The 22,498-nt window shown below is 47.3% G+C and overlaps 14 protein-coding genes and 2 non-coding genes across 16 annotated transcripts; 9 read left to right on the top strand and 7 right to left on the bottom strand.

The window, feature by feature from the left end:
* Nucleotides 1–220: 220 nt before the first annotated feature.
* On the bottom strand, nt 221–2,731 carry EHEL_011380. The gene has a single exon (XR_009467968.1). It is a non-coding gene; the product is annotated as a 5.8S-23S ribosomal RNA (ribosomal RNA).
* Nucleotides 2,732–2,775: 44 nt separating this feature from the next.
* On the bottom strand, nt 2,776–4,087 carry EHEL_011370. Its single transcript, XR_009467967.1, has one exon. It is a non-coding gene; the product is annotated as an 18S ribosomal RNA (ribosomal RNA).
* A 1,853-nt stretch (nt 4,088–5,940) lies between these two features.
* On the bottom strand, nt 5,941–8,538 carry EHEL_011360 (glutamyl-aminopeptidase; the record flags this gene model as incomplete). Its single annotated transcript, XM_003886691.1, has 1 exon — nt 5,941–8,538. One exon carries the CDS (start codon nt 8,536–8,538, stop codon nt 5,941–5,943), a length of 2,598 nt encoding a protein of 865 aa, XP_003886740.1.
* Nucleotides 8,539–8,585: 47 nt separating this feature from the next.
* On the top strand, nt 8,586–9,200 carry EHEL_011350 (dihydrofolate reductase; the record flags this gene model as incomplete). Its single annotated transcript, XM_003886690.1, has 1 exon — nt 8,586–9,200. The coding sequence occupies one exon, from the start codon at nt 8,586–8,588 to the stop codon at nt 9,198–9,200; it is 615 nt and encodes a 204-aa protein (XP_003886739.1).
* Nucleotides 9,201–9,241: 41 nt separating this feature from the next.
* Nucleotides 9,242–10,126, top strand: EHEL_011340 (thymidylate synthase; the record flags this gene model as incomplete). Its single annotated transcript, XM_003886689.1, has 1 exon — nt 9,242–10,126. One exon carries the CDS (start codon nt 9,242–9,244, stop codon nt 10,124–10,126), a length of 885 nt encoding a protein of 294 aa, XP_003886738.1.
* Nucleotides 10,127–10,176: 50 nt separating this feature from the next.
* On the top strand, nt 10,177–11,559 carry EHEL_011330 (serine-glycine hydroxymethyltransferase; the record flags this gene model as incomplete). The annotated part of the gene is made up of 1 exon (XM_003886688.1): nt 10,177–11,559. One exon carries the CDS (start codon nt 10,177–10,179, stop codon nt 11,557–11,559), a length of 1,383 nt encoding a protein of 460 aa, XP_003886737.1.
* Nucleotides 11,560–11,626: 67 nt separating this feature from the next.
* Nucleotides 11,627–13,444, top strand: EHEL_011320 (ATM1 mitochondrial ABC transporter; the record flags this gene model as incomplete). Its single annotated transcript, XM_003886687.1, has 1 exon — nt 11,627–13,444. The coding sequence occupies one exon, from the start codon at nt 11,627–11,629 to the stop codon at nt 13,442–13,444; it is 1,818 nt and encodes a 605-aa protein (XP_003886736.1).
* A 30-nt stretch (nt 13,445–13,474) lies between these two features.
* Nucleotides 13,475–14,020, top strand: EHEL_011310 (uncharacterized protein; the record flags this gene model as incomplete). The annotated part of the gene is made up of 1 exon (XM_003886686.1): nt 13,475–14,020. One exon carries the CDS (start codon nt 13,475–13,477, stop codon nt 14,018–14,020), a length of 546 nt encoding a protein of 181 aa, XP_003886735.1.
* Nucleotides 14,021–14,054: 34 nt separating this feature from the next.
* EHEL_011300 (chitin synthase) lies at nt 14,055–16,508 on the top strand (the record flags this gene model as incomplete). Its single annotated transcript, XM_003886685.1, has 1 exon — nt 14,055–16,508. One exon carries the CDS (start codon nt 14,055–14,057, stop codon nt 16,506–16,508), a length of 2,454 nt encoding a protein of 817 aa, XP_003886734.1.
* Nucleotides 16,509–16,553: 45 nt separating this feature from the next.
* Nucleotides 16,554–17,849, bottom strand: EHEL_011290 (glycerophosphoryl diester phosphodiesterase; the record flags this gene model as incomplete). Its single annotated transcript, XM_003886684.1, has 1 exon — nt 16,554–17,849. The coding sequence occupies one exon, from the start codon at nt 17,847–17,849 to the stop codon at nt 16,554–16,556; it is 1,296 nt and encodes a 431-aa protein (XP_003886733.1).
* A 66-nt stretch (nt 17,850–17,915) lies between these two features.
* Nucleotides 17,916–18,182, bottom strand: EHEL_011285 (uncharacterized protein; the record flags this gene model as incomplete). The annotated part of the gene is made up of 1 exon (XM_059743479.1): nt 17,916–18,182. One exon carries the CDS (start codon nt 18,180–18,182, stop codon nt 17,916–17,918), a length of 267 nt encoding a protein of 88 aa, XP_059599462.1.
* Nucleotides 18,183–18,282: 100 nt separating this feature from the next.
* EHEL_011280 (septin) lies at nt 18,283–19,380 on the top strand (the record flags this gene model as incomplete). Its single annotated transcript, XM_003886683.1, has 1 exon — nt 18,283–19,380. One exon carries the CDS (start codon nt 18,283–18,285, stop codon nt 19,378–19,380), a length of 1,098 nt encoding a protein of 365 aa, XP_003886732.1.
* A 41-nt stretch (nt 19,381–19,421) lies between these two features.
* On the bottom strand, nt 19,422–19,937 carry EHEL_011270 (putative RNA-binding protein; the record flags this gene model as incomplete). The annotated part of the gene is made up of 1 exon (XM_003886682.1): nt 19,422–19,937. The coding sequence occupies one exon, from the start codon at nt 19,935–19,937 to the stop codon at nt 19,422–19,424; it is 516 nt and encodes a 171-aa protein (XP_003886731.1).
* Nucleotides 19,938–20,129: 192 nt separating this feature from the next.
* On the top strand, nt 20,130–20,720 carry EHEL_011260 (uncharacterized protein; the record flags this gene model as incomplete). The annotated part of the gene is made up of 1 exon (XM_003886681.1): nt 20,130–20,720. One exon carries the CDS (start codon nt 20,130–20,132, stop codon nt 20,718–20,720), a length of 591 nt encoding a protein of 196 aa, XP_003886730.1.
* A 74-nt stretch (nt 20,721–20,794) lies between these two features.
* EHEL_011250 (uncharacterized protein) lies at nt 20,795–21,892 on the top strand (the record flags this gene model as incomplete). Its single annotated transcript, XM_003886680.1, has 1 exon — nt 20,795–21,892. One exon carries the CDS (start codon nt 20,795–20,797, stop codon nt 21,890–21,892), a length of 1,098 nt encoding a protein of 365 aa, XP_003886729.1.
* Nucleotides 21,893–21,952: 60 nt separating this feature from the next.
* On the bottom strand, nt 21,953–22,366 carry EHEL_011240 (transcription initiation factor TFIID subunit TAF9; the record flags this gene model as incomplete). The annotated part of the gene is made up of 1 exon (XM_003886679.1): nt 21,953–22,366. The coding sequence occupies one exon, from the start codon at nt 22,364–22,366 to the stop codon at nt 21,953–21,955; it is 414 nt and encodes a 137-aa protein (XP_003886728.1).
* Nucleotides 22,367–22,498: the final 132 nt, after the last annotated feature.

Genomic DNA, 22,498 nt, shown 5'->3' with positions numbered 1-22,498 from the left:
AATAATCAAAATCATCAACATACACAATTCACAAAATAAAAAAAAAAGCCAGAATCACACAACAAAAAAACTAAAACTAACATCACGCACATCATCACACACAAACACAACAGCATAAACACAAACAACTATCTCACACAACACACATCATCACTCACCCATAACCTAAACACACAACAAACACACACAAAACAAAAAAAACACCACACAGCACCACGCATCACACACAACACACCCTCTCACACACAAAAACACAAAATGCACAGCCTCAAAATGTCGGAATACTCCTCCATTCGTACAGCTTGCATCCACAACGGTCGTCTTCCGCTAATCATAATACAGCGCAGTCAGTCTTCAGGCTTAGAGGCCTTCAGCCATTATACTCCCGACGTAGCTCCGCAACAGCCAGCAGGCACGCCGCTCCACCAGAGGTCGCAATCAAGAGTTCCTTCTCGTACTATCAAGATTTACTGCACAGTCAATCACAGTAGGGTAAAACTAACCTGTCTCACGACGGTCTAAACCCAGCTCACGTTCCCTGTTGGTGGGTGAACAATCCAACACTTCGCAATTTCTGCTTCACGATGATAGGAAGAGCCGACATCGAAGAATCAAAAAGCAGCGTCGCTATGATCGCTCGGCTGCTACAAGCCAGTTATCCCTGTGGTAACTTTTCTGTCACCCATGTCCCAAACACTAATAGGACATGGGATCTCTAGGCCAGGGTTTCCCCCAAAACAATCCCGCAATAGGAATAGTCTCAAGCAGGCTTATGCCCTTGTGCTCCACGCGTGGTTTCCTTCCCCGCTGAGCCCGCCTTAGGACGTCTGCGTTAATCTTTAGCAGTCGTGCCGCCCCAGCCAAACTCCCCACATCCATAAATAAACCGCTGAGGCGCAGTCATAGTGGTCTCGCACAAACTCCCCACCTCTCTTCATAACCACCCCCAGCACTTCTCACATGCTAGAGTCAAGCTCAACAGGGTCTTCTTTCCCCGCTGATCAGCCCAAGCCCGTTCCCTTGGCTGTAGGTTCACAATACAAGTCGTAGGGACAGTGGGAATCTCGTTGCTCCATTCATGCGCGTCACTAATTACATGACGAGGCATTTGGCTACCTTAAGAGAGTCATAGTTACTCCCGCCGTTTACACTCGCTTAAACTTAAAAAGTCATAACTAAAAGTGCACTGGGCAGAATTCACTTTGCGTCCTTTCGCAAAGCTATGTTTTTAGTAAACAGTCAGATTCCCCACAATAAACAGTTCTAGCACGCTAGAGCCAATCCTTCTCCCAAAGTTACACATCCATTTTGCCGACTTCCCTTACAACCTTTAAATAAAACGCTTCCGTGGCAAACAGTGGACACCAGATGCGGTATAGGTACGACACATACACTTCTTTTTCATCGGAACAGGCACTCCCCACATCAGTTGCTTCGTCTCTTAACAATCCACAACAAAAATCACCCTAGTTCTGCTATCCTAGAGTAAAGGTTACCCCCATCCGTCATCATCAAGTCGCCTCAAAGCATACATACACACAATCGTCAATGCGTCTCCGTATAAACAGTCGATTCACCCCTAAAAATAGGGAACCCTCGTCCACATCCTAAATCATTTTCTTGTTACTACTACCAAGATCTGCTCATATCACCCCTCCACCCCCGCTCACGCGAGGACCTTCATCAGAATAATATCGCCCTCTTACTCAGCAAAACCACAGCGGCATCAGATAGCAATTCAATCCCTTCCATTTTCTCCAGCGCCCAATTCGGTAGGTACGTTGCAACACGTTTCTTAGCGGATGCCAACCTCCATGGCCACCGTCCAACTGTCAAAATCAAACCGCCAGATTCACTTCCCTTGCATAAGACTCCTTAGCCGCAAAAAAGGTTCATCCCTCCTCGCACATCATGCTTACCACAATATGCCCACTAGCAACATCATTAAAAGACATCTTCAAAGTTTAACGACAAAAGTCATTAGTGCTTTACAACATCTTACATAAATAATCAGTCGCCGCCGTCCTGAGAGACATTTCAGAGGGAACCAGCTACCAGATGGTTCGTTTGGTCTTTCGCCCCTATGTCCATATCATGCCATCGAGTTGCACGTCAGAATGGCTTAGATCCTCCAGAACACTTTCGCATCCCTTCAATCAATACAAACATAGTTCACCATCTTTCGGGTCGGATCATCACATCCAATCGCTCTCGCTCAACAATGTAATCATCCTCTCCTTGGTCCGTGTTTCAAGACGGGTGGGAAAAAAACCCCCATTCACTCAATCCATTTTCATTTCTCATCATTAATCTTTTCACACTTCAATCACTCTACTTATTCGCTATCGGTCATCATCACATATTTAGCCTTGGATGCACATACCACCCACATTCAGGCTGCACTACCAAACAACCCTACTCATCACAAAAAAAGACAACACTTACAGGCCTATCACCCCCTAAGAAAACAGATTCCAATCCGTCCTCAGCATCGTCATCCTAATTCACAACTCACACACGTGATTACCACACAGGCTCATATCCTTTCACTCGCCGCTACTCAGATAATCCTATTTAGTTTCTTCTCCTCCCTTTAGTAATATGCTTAAGTCAAAGGGGTCCACAGGCGCACAAACACCTAATTCAGACATCCGCTAAAAAAAACGGCATATCGTCCTCCAGCACGTCCTTCATCGCAGATAATGCCAATCAATCCCATGGATAGAGAAAGAAAAACTAAAAAACTAAAAATCCCCACAAAATAATCAAATCAACATACTGATCCTGCTGCTGGTTCTCCAACAGCAGCCATGTTACGACTTATATCTTATCTAACACGAAAGACTCAGACCTCTCAATCTTCGTCCACTGCGTCATCTTAGATAGCGACGGGCGGTGTGTACAAAGGACAGGGACACATTCAAAATAACTTGTTCAATCATTCTTACTAGGAATTCCACGTTCAGAAGCCCATTACACAGCTTCATCCCTCACAGTAGCCCACATAGGCATCTATCGTAGTGCGCGTGCCGCCCGCTTCATCTCAGGGCATAACGGACCTGTTCTGTTCCATTCCTCCCTTGCCCCATAGAGCACAGTCAAAAAGGGTCTCACATCTTACGTAACTTAATCCAAAGCTCACGCCATCCATTTAAAACGGCCATGCACCACCGCCGTAAGCATCATGTAAAAACACTCTCACACTCACTTCAGAACCGGTAAGTTGCCCCGCGTTGAGTCAAATTAAGCCGCACACTCCACTCCTTGTGGTGTCCTTCCGTCAATCTCTTCAAGTTTCACTCTTGCGAGCATACTATCCCCAGAACCCACATACTTAAGATTTCTCTCGGACAACACTAAAACAGTCCCGTCCAGTCGGCATCGTTTACTGCTAGAACTAAAACGGTATCTAATCGATTTCGATCCTCTAGCCTTCGTCCTTCATCACCACAAAAGTCCAAGAACACAGCCTTCGCTTCTCTTCGTCCAGTCAGGGTCTTCGTATTTCACCCCTCGCCCAACTATCCAGTGCCCCTCGTCCTCTGCTACAATAAAACTACATCCACTAAAAACCATAAACATCACTCAAAAGACATACAAACAACTACGGACATTTTAACTGCAGCATTCACCATAGACACTACTGGAGCAGGTATTACCGCGGCTGCTGGCACCCGACTTGCCCTCCAGTAAATCACAACAAATTTATACTTGCTAAACATCTTACTTCTCATAACCGCCTCCCCAATAAGGATTAGGCAAGTTTCGCGCCTGCTGCCATCCTTGGACGTAGTAGCCATCTCTCAGGCTCCCTCTCCGGAATCAAACCCTGATCCCCCGTCTCCCGTCTCCGCCTAGTTAGGCCATTACCCTAACTACCAGCTGATAGGCCTACAACTTACTCGGTACGCAGTAGCTACAAACTACCACCCCCAGAACTTACCTGCAGTTTCCCACAGTTACATCCAGGCTCCCAATCAAATCATCGTACTATCACTGAGCCGTCCGTCAATCCCCCATAAAGGCTTCATAAACATGCATGGCTTAGCCCCAGAGAATAGCATCCACGTCAGGCAGAATCAACCTGATGCTAAAAACTCACACACATCATCACAAACACAACACACCACACACAAATACTAACCAGTCACAACACAACACATCAAAAATCCCTTGCTTCTGGCTTCACTCACTGCATCTCTGGCTGTGGCAAGCTCATCAACAACCTCATCCACTTCTCTCTCCATATCTTCAACCATCCCCCTAATTCTCTCGTCATCACAATCCTTCAGCCTATCAAGAGCCTCCCTGCTGCTCTGGATCTCTTGCTCAAGACCCTCCATCTCTTTCATCTTCGTCTGCCGATATGTCTCCAGATCTCCACTCGTGTCCATGCTATCATCAGCCCTCGACTCCATATCCCTCAATGGATGGGCCACACAAAACTAAAAACATCCCCTGCAATATTCATATAAATATTTAATGTCATAACTAATCAATCTCTCTATCATAACCACTCACAGACAGGCACACATAAACACAACAGCATAAACACAAACACCACATCACACAAAGCTTCACAGTACCAACTTGTCGCCTCTGCACAATCTATCATGTCCGTGACTTCTTTGAAAAGGTCCCTCTTTTCTTCTGATAGCTTCCAGCCCCGATCACTACCAAGGAAGGCTTGGATCTTGTATTCTAGAACAAGAAGGCTTTTGACACACAAACACTCTCGCTGCCAGACTCTAAATAGAGCCTCAATACATCTCAGATAATCATCATTAAGCACAGTCTCACCACCATTATTGGCCAACACTTTAGCAATCTCTTTTGCCAAATCAGTCTTATCCATGGGATGGCATCCTTGATTGGCATCCGCGACAGGGATTCTCCGTATAGGGATAATGACGAACATCTCGATTATAGCAGTTCACAGAGTATATCACACAGACGCAACATCACCCACTACCCAATCACATCTAAGAAATCCACCCCCAACAACAGGCAGGAGCAGAGACAGGAGCAGCAATCCATCTTGCCTCCCAACTTCACCACACAATCCATAAACACCCACATACAACATCCCATGCATAGCAAGAATTCCAGCAGAGACACAGCCTCAACAGAAGACCTACGTTTTGTAAACACTAATGTCATGCTGAGCCACCTTCCATCGAGGACAGATCCCATTTCTGCTGCCCTCATCTCCTTCTACTCCAAGAACTTCGGTGTCTCTCCCCGGGGCACGACAGAGAACACCTGGTAGCTTGGCCGATCAGAGCCCTGCTGCCCACATGCTGGAAAAGCAGGACACAGCCTTGGCAGGAAGACCGTCCTTACTGTAGAAATGGCTAGCCGGGAATGCCCGTCTCCATCCAATAAACCTATGCCTATGATTCTCTATGCATCCACCCACTGCTCTTCTGCATCAGAAGACACACCTCACACACACTCCTTTATTGTGCAAACGAGCAGTCACTCTTCTCCGCACAGCCCAATCAGGACACACATCCAAAACAGGATATTGCGCCTCCCTCGCCACCACTTGCCTCTCTCCTTAACTCTCAACTACATAAGCAACCATCCCGTCCATCCCTGCAATGAACTCAAAGACTCTTTTTCTTTTCTCACTCTCGTTCCTCGCAAAGGCTCTTGCAACGAGCGGTGACGGTAATGGCAGTGGCGACCTCACCGGGGGAATAAACAAAGCCAAAGAAATGCTTGGAGATGGCAATGGTGGAGGTAACGACAATCCTTTGAGTGGCAACAGCTCACAGCTTGGGGAATGCGAAGGCGATGGTAACAATGGTAATGGTAATGGAGAGGATGAGTAAGCTAGAACAATGAAAGCCAAGAAGGAGACAGCCACCCCTTCTATAATACAATAAAACTATACAAGTCAAACATCTCCAAAAATCTACAGAGAACCCTGTTTATTCACTCAGAGGAGCAGAGTCCTGCAAGGATCTCGTCTCTTACTCCTCTCATCCTTCTTCTCCACTCAATCTCGTCTCGCACCTTCTCAATGCTCAGACTGCTTCCAGAGTGCTTGATCCCAGAAAGGAACTCGGACACTTTCTCCACCATTGGGTCACTGCTCACATGCCGGAGAGACATCACAATGGTGTTGTATAGCATCACATTCTTCTGCACCATCGAATAAAGCTCCTCCCGGTGCGACACAACATACTCAACCATCTCGTCACGGAAGTTCCCGCTTCTGCAGATTATTGCTATCACCACACCAATGTCCTCAACACTGAACTCGCACAGCCTCTTCACAACCTCTGCAAAGCTCTCCTTCCTCTTTATCCCGCTGAACCCACTTATCACTTCCCATCGGGTTCCAGGCCTCCTTCCACTCTTGTACTCCCCAATCAGGTGCTCAAGGTTGTCGTCAACAACTCCCTTGTACACAATCCACCGAAGTTCTCCAAGCTCCGCTCCCTCCTCGACGTGCCGCCTCCACAGCTCAGACACCTTCCTCATCGCAGAGGCACTTCCAACCTCAATGCCAACAGACAGCAGGTACTTGTTCATGCTGATCCTTTCCACAGACGTCTCACACACAGAGGTGTCAATAGACTCAATCCTCTCCTCAATCAGCCCCAGAACTCGCTTGTCAACCGCAGACACAATCTCGGCATCGTCGTAGAACACACTCCGGATCCGCATCAGCTTCTCAACCGTGCTTCGGGCAACACAGTATCCGTCAGAGTAGTACTCCCCTATCTTCCGGAGCCTCTCTCCAATCCCTCCATACAGTCCAAATCCAAGCCCAAACACATCCTCGACCATGTTCACTCGGTCCATGTCGCCCATCTCCTCAAGCCTCTCCTCAAGCCTTCTCAGTGCATCGGCCTCGTACAGCACCCGGTAGAACCCTGCATACGAGCTGTTCACCTTGTACACATCGCTTCTCCGTGGAATCACAACCTCTCTCTCTCCAACCTCAATGCTTTCGTTCTCTCCAGACCCCCATGTTATCACAACAGGCACAATCCACATGCTGTCGTCGCTTTTTCCAAGCATCGAGTATCTCCTCTGCGACAGAACGAGGTTCTCCCCACTCTCGCTGACACTTATCACAGGGTATCCTGCCTGCGAAATCCATCCCTCAACCATCGACGAAATGTCCTTTCCATAGGACTCCCCAATCGCCTTCCACAGGCTCATTCCATTCCCGTTCCCATACATGTGCTCCTTGATGTATCGCCGGATCCCAGACATAAATACAGACTCCCCAACATACTTCTCAACCATCCTGATGATGCTTGCTCCTTTGCTGTAGCTGATCGCATCAAAGATCTCTCCAATCTCTCCAGGATCGGAAACCTCCATCCGGATCTTGTGGCTCTTTCCAAGCCCATCCTCAAGCATCCCCCGTATCACATTCCACAGCACAAACTCTCCCTCGACATCCCAGTCAACATACTCCTTCCCTATCTCAGACATCCCCTTGAACGATATCCATGTTGCAAATCCCTCGTTCAGCCACAGGTCGTCCCACCACTCCATCGTCACAAGGTTTCCAAACCACATGTGCCCCAGCTCGTGGCACACAGTTTCAGCTACATTCTTCTTTTGCTCAACACTGTCCTTTCCATCAGAGTACAGAAGACTCTCCTTTCGGAACGTAATGAGCCCCCAGTTCTCCATCGCTCCACTGCCAAAGCTCGGAATCCCAATCATGTCTATCTTTGCCATCCCCTTCTCAGGAAACTCATACTCAATCCCAAAGTACTCCTCAAAGTAGTCGATGCATCTCTTTGCAACCTCAAGCCCATACCTTCCCCACGACGCCTCTTCCTTCCCCTGTCCATACACCCTTAGCCTCACTCCAGACTTGCTCCAGTCCTCAATGTACTCAAGCTCGCCAGCAACAAATGCAACAAGATATGTAGACATCTTGCTTGTCTTCGTGAAGTACTCAATCGCCCTGTCTCCATACTCCTTCCGCAGCGAAGGCACAGAGGGGCTGTTCGACAGAACAACAAGGTTTGACGGCGCATCAATCGAAATGCTAAACGTTGCCTTCATATCGGGCTGGTCAAAGCATGGAAACACCCTTCTTGCATCCGTCGGCTCAAAGTGTGTGCTGTAGACCTTCGACTCTCCCCCGCTCTTGTAAAACCCAACCAGACCAGAGTTGTAGTCTCCGCAGAACTCTCCCACAATGTATCCTTCTCCCTTGGGTATCGTCGAGGGAAACCTGATCCTTACAACCTCGTACTCCTTCTCGTCGTCTCCCATGACCACCTCTCCATCAATCCTCCTTCCATCAATCTCAATCCCTGCACTCAGTACGTCAAGCTCCTTTGCATTCATCATTATCTCATCCACAGGCTGCGAGATATCCACCCGGATCCCTACGTTTCCGCAGAACCCCGTGTCCATCACCTTCACATGCAGGTCGTAGTGCGAAGGAACAACAGTCCTGTCCAGCCTTCGAGGAAATTCTGTCCCACTGCTTCCTTCCATTTTTCTGCCTTCAATCATGGGCATCAATCCAATCATCAATTCAATCCACTTCATACCCTTTGTTTTTACTCTTCATTATATCACTTGCAATAAATATTCCCATGTTTGCCTTAATTGTTGCCTTTGCCAAGAACAAGGGGATAGGAAAGAACAACAGGCTGCCCTGGCCTCCTCTAAGAACAGACATGTCCTGGTTCAGAACCCTTTCCCAGAGTGTTCCCCTCATTACTTCAGACCGCATCGATCTTTCTCCATCCTCGTCGAATGCCGTAGTGATGGGGAGGAAGACATGGGACTCGATTCCTCCCAGGTTCCAGCCCCTTCCGAACCGCACGAATATTGTTCTATCAAGAAGGCCGGGGATCAGCACAGAAAACACGCTCTTCATCTCAGCATTTGGAGACATCGAGCACTTGAGGATTCCTTCGTCCTCGATGGTGTTTGTGATAGGAGGACACGACATCTACAGCCTTGCGATCCAGAGCGGGAGGGCCCATATTATATTTGCTACCGAAATCTCTGAGTCTCTTGAATGCGATGTGTTCTTTCCCCGCATAGACTGGGACGCCTATGAAAGAAGAGACATTACACGTGAGGTCTCGGGACTCGTTGGCAAAGACCTTGCAGATGCCTTCTACAACACAGAGGCGAATGCATTTACAGAGAACGGAATAACCTTCAAGATGTTTATTTATATTAAACACGGGGCCCTATAGCCACTGCCGGCCCAATAAAAACCTTGATCCCAAGGATCCATATGCCTCAGGAACCAAGACATCCAGAGCGTCAGTATCTTGATCTAGTGAAACACATACTGGAAAGCGGAGTCAAGAGGATGGATAGAACGGGCACAGGGACACTGTCTGTATTTGGAGCAACGATGAGGTTCTCTCTTGAGGACAACACGTTTCCCCTGCTGACCACAAAAAGGGTCTTCTACAAAGGCGTTGTTGAGGAGCTTCTGTTCTTCCTCCGGGGGCAGACTGACTCGAAGATCCTCGAGAAAAAGGGAGTTAGGATCTGGGAGAGGAACGGGTCGAAGGAGTTCCTGCAGTCTCTGGGGATTGACAGGGAGGAGGGGGACCTTGGGCCGATATACGGATTCCAGTGGAGGCACTTTGGGGCGCCGTACGAGACATCTGGGTCTAGCTATGAGGGCAAGGGGGTGGATCAGATCAAGGATGTGGTTGATATGATCAGGAAGAATCCCAACAGCAGAAGAATGGTTGTGTGTGCATGGAATCCTGTGGCGCTGGGAGAGATGGCGCTTCCACCCTGCCACGTGCTCTTCCAGTTCAATGTGATGGAGGGAAAGCTGAACTGTGCAATGTACCAAAGGTCTGGAGATGTTGGGCTGGGAGTTCCCTTCAACATAGCCTCGTACTCACTGCTAACGATAATGGTTGCACACCTGACTGGGCTTCAGCCTGGGGAGTTTGTGCACTTCCTTGGGGATACCCACATATACCTGGACCATGTTGACTCGCTGAGGCTGCAGCTGGAGAGGGTACCAAGGCCCTTCCCAAAGCTTTTTATCAGGCCAAAGGAGAGTCGGGAAAGGCTGGAGGACTTTGAGTACGAGGACTTCTTGCTTGTGGGGTATGATCCGCACCCTCCGATCAAGATGGACATGAGTGTCTGAGAGGAGTGTTTTCCCTCCAACGGTATTTAAGTTTGTGGAGGGGGAGAGGCATGGTGGACGCGAAGGAGAAGGGGTTCTGGACAGAGGCGATGGCGACGTCTGATCCTGAGCTCTATGCTCTTATTGGCGGGGAGATTGAAAGGCAGAAGAGTACAATAAACCTAATAGCAAGTGAGAACTATGCTCATCTGAGTGTGATGGAGGCAAGTGGGTCTGTACTGACCAACAAGTACTCTGAGGGTAAGGTGGGAGGAAGATACTACGGAGGGACTGAGTGGGTGGACAGGATCGAGGTTCTCTGCCAGAAGAGGGCTCTTGACCTGTTTTCGTTGGATCCCGAGGTATGGGGGGTCAATGTGCAAGCATACTCTGGGAGCCCTGCAAACTTTGCTGTCTACACAGGGATTGTTCCTCCTGGAGGGAGGATCATGGGGCTTGACCTGCCGTGCGGAGGGCACCTGACACACGGATACAAGACAAAGACAAGAAAGATATCTGCCACCAGCGTTTACTTTGACTCGAAGCCTTACAGGATAGGCGACGATGGGCTTATTGACTACTCTGGGCTTGAGAAGTCCTTCATGGAGTTTCTGCCGCAGATACTGATCTGCGGGTACAGTGCATATTCTCGGGACATTGACTACAAGAGGCTTTCGCAGATAGCAAGCAAGAACAATGCGTTTCTGTTTGCAGACATTTCGCACATCTCTCCGTTGATTGCCTCTGGCCTGATGGAGAGCCCGTTCAGGCACTGTGACGTGGTTATGACAACGACGCACAAGGGGCTGCGGGGGCCTCGCGGGGCTCTTATTTTCTATAGGAAGAGCGTGAGGAAAGGGGAGGATGTTGTGGATCTTGAGACGAAGATCAACTTTGCAGTGTTTCCGATGCTGCAGGGGGGACCGCACAACCACACGATTGCAGGGATTGCCTCTGCGCTTCTGCATGCAAGGACACCCTCGTTTGCGGAGTACACGAGCCGGGTTGTGGAGAACTCGAGGGCACTGTGCAACTACCTGCTGTCTCTAGGATTTGAGATTCCCACTGGGGGGACTGACAACCATATGTTTCTGGTGGATCTCAGGAGTAAGGGGGTTGATGGAAGCATTGTGGAGCAAGTGTGTGACAGGCTTGGGGTGAGTGTGAACAGAAACACTGTTGTTGGAGACACCAGCCCACTGAATCCGTCTGGAATACGCATTGGCACGTATGCAGTGACTGCCCGAGGGTTTGGGACTAGCGAGATGAAGGAGGTTGGAGACATAATCAACGGCATTGTCACTCTGTGCAGAGAGATGTCCATGGGGAAGAGGATGTCCAAGGCAGAAGTTGAGAAGGCGGTGTCCAGCAAGGAGTTTATGTGCAATGGCCTGGTTGTGGATCTGAGAAGGAGAATATCCAATCTTGTGGAGGCATATCCTATTTACCGGTAGTTTATTAAAACGTTTCCTATGAATGGCGGCCCAATAAAACATTTATCTACCCTTATCTCTATATCTGATGAAAGGAATATCTCACTGGACTATATGGCGGAGGCTGTTTTCTATGGCGAGGCCTACATCCATGGCCGAGATGCTAGTCATGGCTGCACTGGCCCTGTGCATCTTTTTTGGGAAGTGGCTTGACGTGGCCTCGATCAAGAGGCGAGGCATGATCATCAATAGCCTTGGAGACGTCAAAGGAGTAGGTGCTGTAGATGTGTCTTCTATCTGCAGCAATGCGATGACCTTCTTTGTGTTCCGGACGCTCTCCTCTGTGCTCATAGAGTCGAAGAGCATTCTCTTTTCGGTAATAGCAAACAGGATTGTGGAGGATATGACAACGCGTGTCCTCCATCTTGCAATACACTCTGCACACTCGTATGAGATAAAGCCGACGAACCTTAACAGGGTTGTGGAGAGAGGGAACAAGAAGGTGTGCAAGGTTCTCGGGAAGATCCTGACCATTGCAGTTCCAGCGTTCTACAACCTCATTCTTTTGTTCAGAGAGGTCTATGCGATGTTTGGTACCAGGTACTTCTTTCCTGCTCTCCTCACTGTTGTTGTCTACACGGGATACACCTACGTGGCTCTGAGGATCCGCTCTCGGTATAAGAGGAGGATCAACCATGCAGACAATCTGGTCTCCAAGAGGATCCACGAGTGTATTTCGAACATCGACCTTGTCAGGGCATGCTGCTGCGAGGAGATGGAGGAGTCCAGGGTTGCGGAGGTTATGAGGAGGATGTGGGGCCTGAAGCTTTATGACAAGGGGTGTGTGGGGGTGATAAACTTTGGGCAGAGGACGCTGTTTACGATTCTTTTTGTGTACACTGTTCTTAAGGGCGTCCAGGATGCATCGGCCTCTGCAATGGCGGTTGGGGATCTAGCCACGCTCTTTTCGTTTGTCCTTTCGATTGATACCTCTATGTGGACGCTTGGGACGATTGCAAGGGACATGGGGTTTTGGATGACTGACTGCACGGACCTCCTCACTCTTTATGATGGGCTTGAAAGGGATGTGGAGGAGAGTTCTGGGGCAGCCCTGCAGAATGCAGCAAGGAAGCCAGGGTCTCTGTGGATGCCTGAGCACAGCAAGTCTCTTAGCGGGACTGGGGAGTCTGAGGGGGGCAGAGGAGTGGCGGCGATTGAGTTTGAGGATGTCAAGTTTTCGTACCCGCGCTCTACCGGTGTGCTCAAGGGCCTATCTTTCCGGGTTATGAGGGGGGAGCGTGTTGGGATAATTGGGAGGTCTGGGTGTGGGAAGAGTACGATTGTGAAGCTTCTTCTGATGCTGCATAGGTACAGCGGATCGATCCGGGTTTACGGGTCTGAGATCAGGGAGATGTGTCCTAGGGCGCTCAGGAGTTCGATTGGATGCATTCTCCAGGACGCCCTCTTCTTTGACGAGAGCATCCTCTACAATGTGAGGTATGGGAATTCTGAGGCTGGGATGAGCGAGGTTTTGAAGGGGTGCAGGGATGCCGGGCTGTGTGAGGTGATCAGAAAGAAGGGGCTTGACTCTCGGATGGGGGATCTCAGTGGGGGAGAGGCGCAGATGGCATGCATTGCAAGGTGCCTGGCCAAGGATCCTCCGATGATGCTGCTTGACGAGGCAACGTCGAAGCTTGACGGATATGCAGAGAAGAGGGTTTTTGAGCTTCTGATGAGTCTTGAGGGCAAGACGATTGTTATGATACTCCACGACCTTTGGATGACCGAGCACATGGACAAGATCATTGTTGTTGAGGATGGGAGGGCTGTGGAGGTTGGAAGGCACTGCGAGCTGATGGAGGCCGGAGGGGTGTACTGGAGGATGAAGACGATGGGCTATTCTTGAGATGAGTACTACGAGAGATGCCCCACCCTGATGATAGAGGAAGTCTACAAGGACCTGGAGGAGATCCAGCGGGACATTGAGCGGGAGTACGAGGAGTTTGCAAGGAAGGACTTTGAGTGCAAGCTAGAGCACCACAAGCAGATCAGGCCGCTGCTTGCTCGGAGGGACCGGGTTATTGCGTCGATGGTGCCTGGAGACTACTGGGGGCGTGTGTTGGGGAGGTACGAGGTTGGAGAGACGATACTTCCAAGAGGCATGAACAACGAGGTCAGCACGGGATGGGTGAGGTCGCTGCGTGTTGACTACCTTGATGGATATGCATACATGGTTGAGATTGAGGTGAACGAGAATGAGTTTGTGGGGAACAGTACTTTGAGGAAGAAGGCATATCTCTTTGAGGGGGAGGTTGAGAAGAGCGGAGTGAGATGGAAGGGGGACCGAAGATGGCCTGTGTTTGAGTTTTTTGAGACTGACACGGCGGACCTGGATGTCTTTGACATCCTGTATGAGGTTTATGTCAACTCTGTCACCTACTTCCTGACGTCCACCTGGGAATCTCCAGGTATAATTAATTAAAATAGTTTATGCTGAGCCTACCTCACACAAACAAATGCTGTCTCAGGGGGAAATACTAAGAAATCCGTCGAGGACTAGGCTTCAGAAACCTCCAAAAAATACGTCTGAAAATAGGGGATGGTGGTACAAGGCTACCATATTTCTAACTTGCCTGATTCCGAACTTCATGCTGAGATGCTTTGGAATGAAAACGCCCGAAGTGCAGCATGCATGGAGAGAAAAGGTGGCGCTGTGTATCTGTATATTTTTTTGCTGGGTTGTGCTGGCTTTTATTACATATGGAATGAATACTATTGTTTGTAAGGGGAACACCCAATATATTGCATCGAATCTAAAGAAGGATAGCTTTGATGGGAATGTTGTTATAGCAAATGGAGGAATATATTATACAGAAGATGAATACGAATTTGGAGAGAACTATACACATGTATTCGAAAAGAACAGCGGGGCATGCAAACTTGCATTTGGAAAGCAATTGGGAGGTGGGACTGAGGACATTGACGAGTTGGAAAGGATAAATGACATTTACTGGGACTGGGGAGATATAATGAGGAAGGGAATGATAGTTGTCGATAATAAGGTTTATGATCCATCTCATTGCTCGGAGCCCCTATTCGAGGAGTTCAACAGCAAGTATGCAGGGACTGAGGGAAAACCTGACTTTGGCATGGACGAATGGCGATGCTATCAGGACACGTTCTATGCTGGAAAGGTTGCCACGAAGACGCCTGGATGCCTGCTTGCTGACACTGTTTTCTGGATAACAACTATTTCTATTTTTGGATTGATTATTACGAAGTTCTCGCTAGGATTTTTCTACTCTTGGTATGTGAAGAAGAGGCCTCGCCCTGGGCCGAACACAACGCCTTGCATATTGTTGGTTACATGCTACAGCGAAGGGAGGGATGGGATAAAAAACACTTTGGACAGTCTCTGCAAGCAGGATTACGGGTACGACTACAAAATGATTGTAGTGATATGCGACGGGGAAATAACTGGGGCCGGAAATGATATGAGCACGCCGGATATAGTTTTAAGCCTGTCTGATGTTGATAGGAACGCAGAGCCCAAGAGCTACATATCTCTCACCCATGGGTCCAAGCGCCATAACCGTGCCAAGGTGTATGCTGGGTATTATCATGTGAAGGAGGAAATAAAGAGTAGGCGGTACAGATGCTGGCCGTGCTTTGGAAGGCAGGAGGACACTACCGAAGTTAGGAACCACAAGACAAGGATTCTTATAATCAACAAGTGTGGGAATCCTGAGGAAACATTCAAGGCCGGGAATAGGGGGAAAAGGGACAGCCAGGTTATTCTAATGTCATTTTTCTCGAGGCTGATTTACGGGGACAGAATGACGGAGCTAGACTTTGAGATATACCAGAAGATGAAGCTCTTAATGCCCCACATAGAGCCTGAGGACTTTGAATGCATATTGATGGTTGATGCGGATACGATAGTGAAGCCTGATGCTCTTTCTACAATGGTGAATGTTTTTGAAACAGACCAGAAGGTCATTGGGATATGTGGGGAGACGATGATCCTGAATAAGTTTGAGAGCTGGGTTACCATGATACAGGTTTTTGAATACTACATCAGCCATCACCTTAACAAGACGTTTGAATCTGTGTTTGGTGGTGTTACATGCCTTCCTGGATGCTTCTGTATGTACAGGATAAAGATAGTTACAAACCAGCAAGGACAGCTACTATCTGGGCCATCTAAGTCTCGGACGGGGGCACCGAGATTCAACAACGTGAAATCCATCCTAAGTTCGTCCTTGGAAAAGAGCCTCTGCCTTCCTATTCTTGCAAACCCTGCGATCATAAATGCTTACTCTGTTCTTGAGGCAAAGACCCTGCATCAAAAGAACCTTCTACATCTGGGGGAAGATAGGTATTTAACGACCCTATTGCTAAAGAACTTTTACAGAAGAAAGCTTGTGTTTATTCCGGCAGCAAAGTGTGAGACATACGTTCCTGGAGAATTCAGAGTTCTTCTCAGTCAAAGAAGAAGATGGATCAACTCAACCATACACAACTTATTTGAGCTTGTCCAGGTTAATAACCTGTGTGGGGCCTTCTGCTTTTCTATGCAGCTTGTTGTCGTTATGGAGTTGTTTGGGACGCTGGTGTTGCCTGCCGCCATAATCTTTACATTTGTTATGATTGCTGTATCTATCCTGATTGAGCCTGCTTGGGTTCCTTTGATTATGCTTGTCGGTATCTTTGGGTTGCCTGCAGTACTGATACTAATTACAACGATGGAGGTTCAATATGTATTCTGGTGTCTGGTTTACATATTATCCATTCCCATCTGGAACTTTGTCCTCCCCACATATGCTTTCTGGCACTTCGATGACTTCACATGGGGGGATACCAGAAAGGTTGATGGAGAAGGCGGGGAAGACGAAGGTGGTATGTTTGATCACACAAAAATAAGAATGCGGGAGCTTGAGGAGTTTCTTAACGAAGCAAATAAATGTTAGATTTTACTTGAAGACAGGGTTCTAAGCAGCAATAGAGAAGAAGACTCAGCAATCCCTGTTGCCTGCATTACAGATCAGTTCTAAATCGTCTATTATTATTCCATTCACTCCTGCTTGGTTCAAAGTGTCTATGACGTTCCTATCATTAATCTCATCGCCGTACACAAGTGTCTTCAGATCAAACGCCTTGAAAATCTTGACGATATCTGTTGGGTTAGTAGCCATGCAATTCCAGTCCAGAACAACCCCATCAAGCCCCAGTTTTGTACAAAAGTATAAGGCATCGTACAGGGTATTTGTATATGGATTCTCTCCGTTGTCCTTTGCTTCTGTTAGCATGAAGATGCCGAAGTTAGGAAGCCTCAGCTTGATCATCAGAAGAACATATGGGTGGAATGATGAAAAGATCACCTTCTGCCTCCTGCTTATCTGAACCACCTCCACAACTTTCTCAACGACCTTTTCGACAGGAACCAGGTTCTTCAGTTTGTACCTTCTTTCCTCGGACGGAAGGGGATATTTTATCTCTATGTTGACTCCATGCCTATCGTCAATTTGTTCCAGAAGTCTCGAAAGCGTGCAGGGAAGACTACAGTTTTCTTCGTCCTGGTTTCCTACAATATGGAGAAATTCCTTGAGTGTTATCTCACTTATTCCCACAGAAGATGTGCTGGTCTGGATTACAAAGTCATGGAAAATTACAGGAACATGATCTTTTGTGAGCTGTACATCCGTCTCAACCCACCTTGCTCCTCTTCTATATGCCTCTTTGAACGAGGAGATTGTATTCTCTGTCATCTTTGTTGTGGGGAGCCCATTCATTCCACATCCTCGGTGTCCTATGACCCTTATGTCTTCGTGGACCTGACTTGCATTTCGATTTGTTTGAAGACAATGGACTTCCATCCCAACATCCTCTTCTCTTCCCTCATAGACTATCCTAAAAGAAATTGGTGTTTTTGAAGATTGCTCCAGTTCCAAGATCCTGAATCTTTTTGTAGAGATCATTTCTTCTGGGCCCCACACCTCAATGTTGACACAAAGCGGCTCTCTGCGGGCCGGCTCTTTGTTGTATTCAACTATTAGAAAGCTCTGGGGATGTATTTCGGTTCTGGCCTTCATCTCAAACATCTTCCCCTCCAGTGTTGCCTGGACATACATTCCCTTCCATTCTCTCGAGCTCTCTACAACAAGGCAAAAGATCATTGATGCCGAGGTCCTTTTATTTCTTTCTGATCTGTGGGTTTTTATTTTCCGGAACTCCTCTTCTACAGTTGTGGAGCTTTTCTTCAGCTTGTCTCGGAAGAAAAATCCTGGATCACTCCAATCGATTTGCTCCATTTGGAAGACAGAAGAGTAAACAGGTCAAAAATAAGAACAGGTACCGAAACAAACAGAGTGTGTTTATTAATTTGGGAATATTAGCTTGACATAAACCAGAAATATAAACATTATAGAAAGAATTATTATTCCAATGGCTAGCTTTGGCTTTGTGACTTTAAGTATTTCTCCAATAAGCTTCGAGTTTTTCTGAAGATGGCCTCTGGTGAGCCCAATCTTGCGCTGGATGTCCACAAGCCTCTCATTCTGCAGATTTATTTCTCCAAGTATCGCCTTCAGCTCTTTCTCTGCAAATGTGCTTGCATCCACCATTTCTTTGAGTTTTTCATCCATTATCTATAGAGACAGAGAATGATGCGTATTTAAAGATGCAATGTTTCAGATGTTCCTTATTGTTTACAATATTATAAAGACTATATGATTATTTGTTTACATGACGCAGAAAGGTATAGGAGTGTCAAACCTTCCAAATGTAAAATACCGAAGCTTCTGCAAAGCAGGAATAGACTTCAACATGATGATCGTCGGCTCAAACGGCCTTGGAAAGTCGTCCTTCGTCAACCAGATGCTTGGAGACTCCGTTCTATCCACAGATCCTTTTCTGAAGGATGACGATGTTCATCAGGGCAGTGACTCTACAAAAGCACTTGACGAGGATGAGGAGCACGGAGACAAGTATTTGCACAGAAACTCTCTTATCAATGTCCAGATATCCAAGTTCTTTGTCATCGAGAAGGACTTCCAGACAAGAATTACTATAGCAGAGGTAGATGGGGTGGGCGACAATGTCTGTAACGAGGAATGCTGGGTCCCGATTGTTGATCTGATCCAGGACAATTTCAGGGATTATTTAGAGCAGGAGAGAAGGAATGTCAGGCACCTGATAAAGGATAAGAGGTTCCATGTGTGCCTTTACTTCCTGGAGCCCAATCCGTCGCATGTAAAGCTGGTGGACATAAAAACAATGAAGGAGATATCGAAGATGTGCAACCTGATCCCGGTTGTTGGGAAGAGCGATCTTTTGAGTGACCTTGAGAGACAGGAGTGCAGCAACAGAATTGCAGAGGTTCTGTCCAGGGAAAATATCGATGTCTTCCATTTGAACATACCCGACAAGCAGAGGATTGGAAAGTCCGAGTATCCCTTTTTCGTCATTGCAAAAAACATAGTTCCCGAAGATAGCAACAGGCAGAGCAGGGAATACCCGTGGGGGACAATGGTCCTCGAGAAAGTGGGATGCAACGACTTTTATCTTTTGGTCGATTCTCTAATAGCAAAGAATCTTATAAAGCTTGTCGAGGCGACAGAGGTATTCTATGATGACTACAAGACTAAGGAGATTGGCCGATCCATAGCAAACAAGTCTGGAGCCCTTGGAGAAGATGACAAGAGGCTAACAAGGGAAATCCAGAGGAAGATCAAAGAAGATGAAAAGACTATTTCCGAGATAAGGCAAAGGCTGATAGAGAAAAGAAAATACTATGAATCGAAACTACTCGAGATGTCTGCAAATCATGAAGGCGAAAAATAAATTCTTCTCATTGTCTTCCACTTTCTGTCTAAAAAATACCTTTAATTACCACGGTTGCTTCTACCATAATCCCGTTTCTTGTTACTTTCGCTCCTTCCGTTTCTGGCTGCACCCCACTTTTTGTTAGGTTTTCTTTCGTGCATCTTTTGCCTTTCTCTGAAGGCCTTGGACCTCCCTCTTTCGGCTCCGTGATCGTTTTTGGGCTTGGATTTCTTTCGGTCTATCTCCTCCTTCCTTTTTTCAACCTCCTCTCTGGGCAAAAACCTCCTTTTTGGAATGAACTTATCTACATAGGAAAGCAGGGTCTCGCCCTCGTTGACCTCACCAGATGGGTTGTCCAGCTTGATAGTTGCATGGACATCGTCTATTCTTCCCAGGATTTCGTCCACCTTTCCTATTATTCTTGAAGATAAATTCAAGACAGGGGAGTTTGGATACGGAATGTCCCTTGATGTCAGTCTCACAACCGGCTGCCCTTGGCACATGTACAGGACCTTCCCAAGTTCGGTTGTTTCTGTTGACTTTTGCACTTTTTTACTCTTAAAATTCTTGGCCATTACCCAAGGGAGTGTTTTTCCCGTGATAAGCTTTTTGTTTTTCCTTGGCAGGGTACACCTGCCTTGCAGAGATCGTCTAGGCAGGCGCCATGGATAGAATCCGGATGTCTGCCGGAGATCTTTGGCTCAACCATCCGGCAGGCCTGTCTCTTCTCTCCTATGTTTAGAAAGAATAAGACAAACAACCCCTAAATGGAATGTCCTTCATTTTACTTTGCTCTTGGATCTCTATTTATGCTTGGCATTTCACATTCGAGCAGCCATCTACCGCTCCGCATAGTCTCGTCCACATCTCTCCTAGTATTTGTATACTCGAGAGAAAGGGCTCGGGGCATTGGCCCTAACATGAAGATCGTCAGGCACAACGACTTTGCCGTTCTCTTTGGCTTCCTGCTTTTTGAAAGCCTTTTTGTGCCGAAGTCTACAGGGCATTTTGTCTTCCGAGTCTTCAGAGCTGCAGCAGCCTGTGGACTGATTTTTTCCACTGTGCTTTTCTTTATCACCCTAAGATATATGGCAGACAGCAAGGCCGGGGGGAGAAGAATACAAAGGAATGGACCGTATAGATATATCAGACACCCGTTGTATTCCTCACTAATACTTTACTGGGGGTCCTGCACTGTCTATCTTTCTTGCTTTGTCTCTCTTGCTATATTTCTTTGGTTTGTAAGCAATAGAACCATCCCAAGGATAAAGGAGCACGAGAGGGAGATGGCCTCTATCTCATCAGAGTACACAGAGTATAAGAGGATGGTGTGGTCTGGAATTCCAATGTACAAGTAGCCTGAATTAAATATCCTTTCCAAACAGATCTGACTTGAAACGCTTGAGATTTAAAGAAGCAAGATTATAAAACAATGGGCCTTCTAAGGTTGTTCTTTAATGCATTGGTTGCGCATGTTTCTGGGGACATGGCGAGCGGCCATGGGGATACTAGTGCTACCGACGGAGGTCTAGCAATTCCCACAAACCTGAACAGAGAGATTCTGTATGAAAGCTTCATATCCATAGACTCTCTTGTGTTTATTTCCGAGATGAACCAGTTTACCAGTGAGTATATGGAGGAGTTTGTGAAGAAGACTGTGCTTGTTGCGAAGGAACTTCTGGTTGAAAACTCTTCTGCCTTCAACCAATTCAACAATTATCTGGACAAGGTTGATGGTGTTGGGAAGGACCTGAAAGATGCACTGGAGCTTCGGAACAAATACTTCAATAGTGACAGATCAACGATAGGAAAAGAGCTGTCTGCGGAGAAGTACAGAGAGCTTAGGTCCAGGACAAATGGAAGGATCCCGAAGCTGTACTATGAGGACAAGGACGAAGAGTATGTACAAATGATGAAGAGACTCATGAATGCCAAGCACGAGGACGACGGGATACATAAGGCAATCAACAGGGAGATGGCTGAGTTTTACGGCGAGAAGACTAAGATCTCAAAGACGCTCGTGCTTGACTCTAGAATCAGCCTCAGCATTGGAGGATCTATATTTGCGCCTGGGGTTCTTGTTGGTGTAGTCAAGAGTCTGGCTGTTCCAAATGTATCGGAGGTAATCAACAGGGTAGTTCCAAGGCTTGTTTCTCCGTGTGAAGACCTTATATCCAAGATGCACTTGAAGTCGTCCACGGAGAGGAGGTCTCTTGTGATGGACTTCCTCTATGGATGCCTGGAGCGGAGGAACGGCCTGTTCAAGGAGAAGATAGACAAAGCTTTCGAGGAGAGGACAAAGATATTGGATATTTATTTGAAGGGAGATTCAAAGGCACAGGAAAAGCTTCGAATACTTGATAAATTTCAAGAAGACGAGATCAACAAGTTAATATCTGTATTTAAGAACATTAGAGATGAAGACCTAGTCCTGAGAATAGACAGGCCTGTAGTCGATGCGTATATAAACCTCCTTAAAAGCAACCAAAAACCTGCAAAGGAGCATCTGTACGACCTTTTTAAGAAATAAACCCGCATATCACTGTTTCTGTTGAAAAGGAGTTTAATTAGTGCTTGTTCTGGAGGACATTCAGTAGATCCTTCTCTTCTTGTCGCTGTCTTTTCTGAGGACCTCATAGTCCAAGTTAAGCAATGCTGAGGACGAAGGGGGGACTTTGATGAGGTTTTCGCCTTCTGGTGTTGACAATGGCTTTGAATTGACCATTGCAGCTATGTCAGACAGGTATTGCCTTGGAGGGGGCGGGACGAAGTGCCTTCCTACCTTTGTCTGAAGGGCAAGCTTGACGTCACTTGTGCTGATGTGCATTCTGTCTGCATGCTTTGCAAATAGCAGTGCATCTTCGAGAACATCGGTAGTATATTTGTAAGCAAATTCCAGCAGCTGTATAATGACCTTTGGCTCGCACTCTTCTATTCCTAAAGATCTGAGGATCACCGAAATGACTTTTGCATCTCGTGGCGCCAAGTTCTCCCCAGATGCCATTTGGGGACTGGGGCCGAGCGTCTATTTGCAGCACAGGCCATGCAGAACAAATTCTTGCCTGGATTTTAATTCCATGTGAAATCATCCTTGGGGAGAATGGCCTTGGCGAAGGCGACTAGAGGGAGAGCGCAG

The sequence above is a fragment of the Encephalitozoon hellem genome, chromosome I (assembly GCF_000277815.2).
Source record: "Encephalitozoon hellem ATCC 50504 chromosome I, complete sequence".
Taxonomy (NCBI): Eukaryota; Fungi; Microsporidia; family Unikaryonidae; genus Encephalitozoon; species Encephalitozoon hellem.
This window is presented reverse-complemented; position numbering and strand designations above follow the sequence as displayed.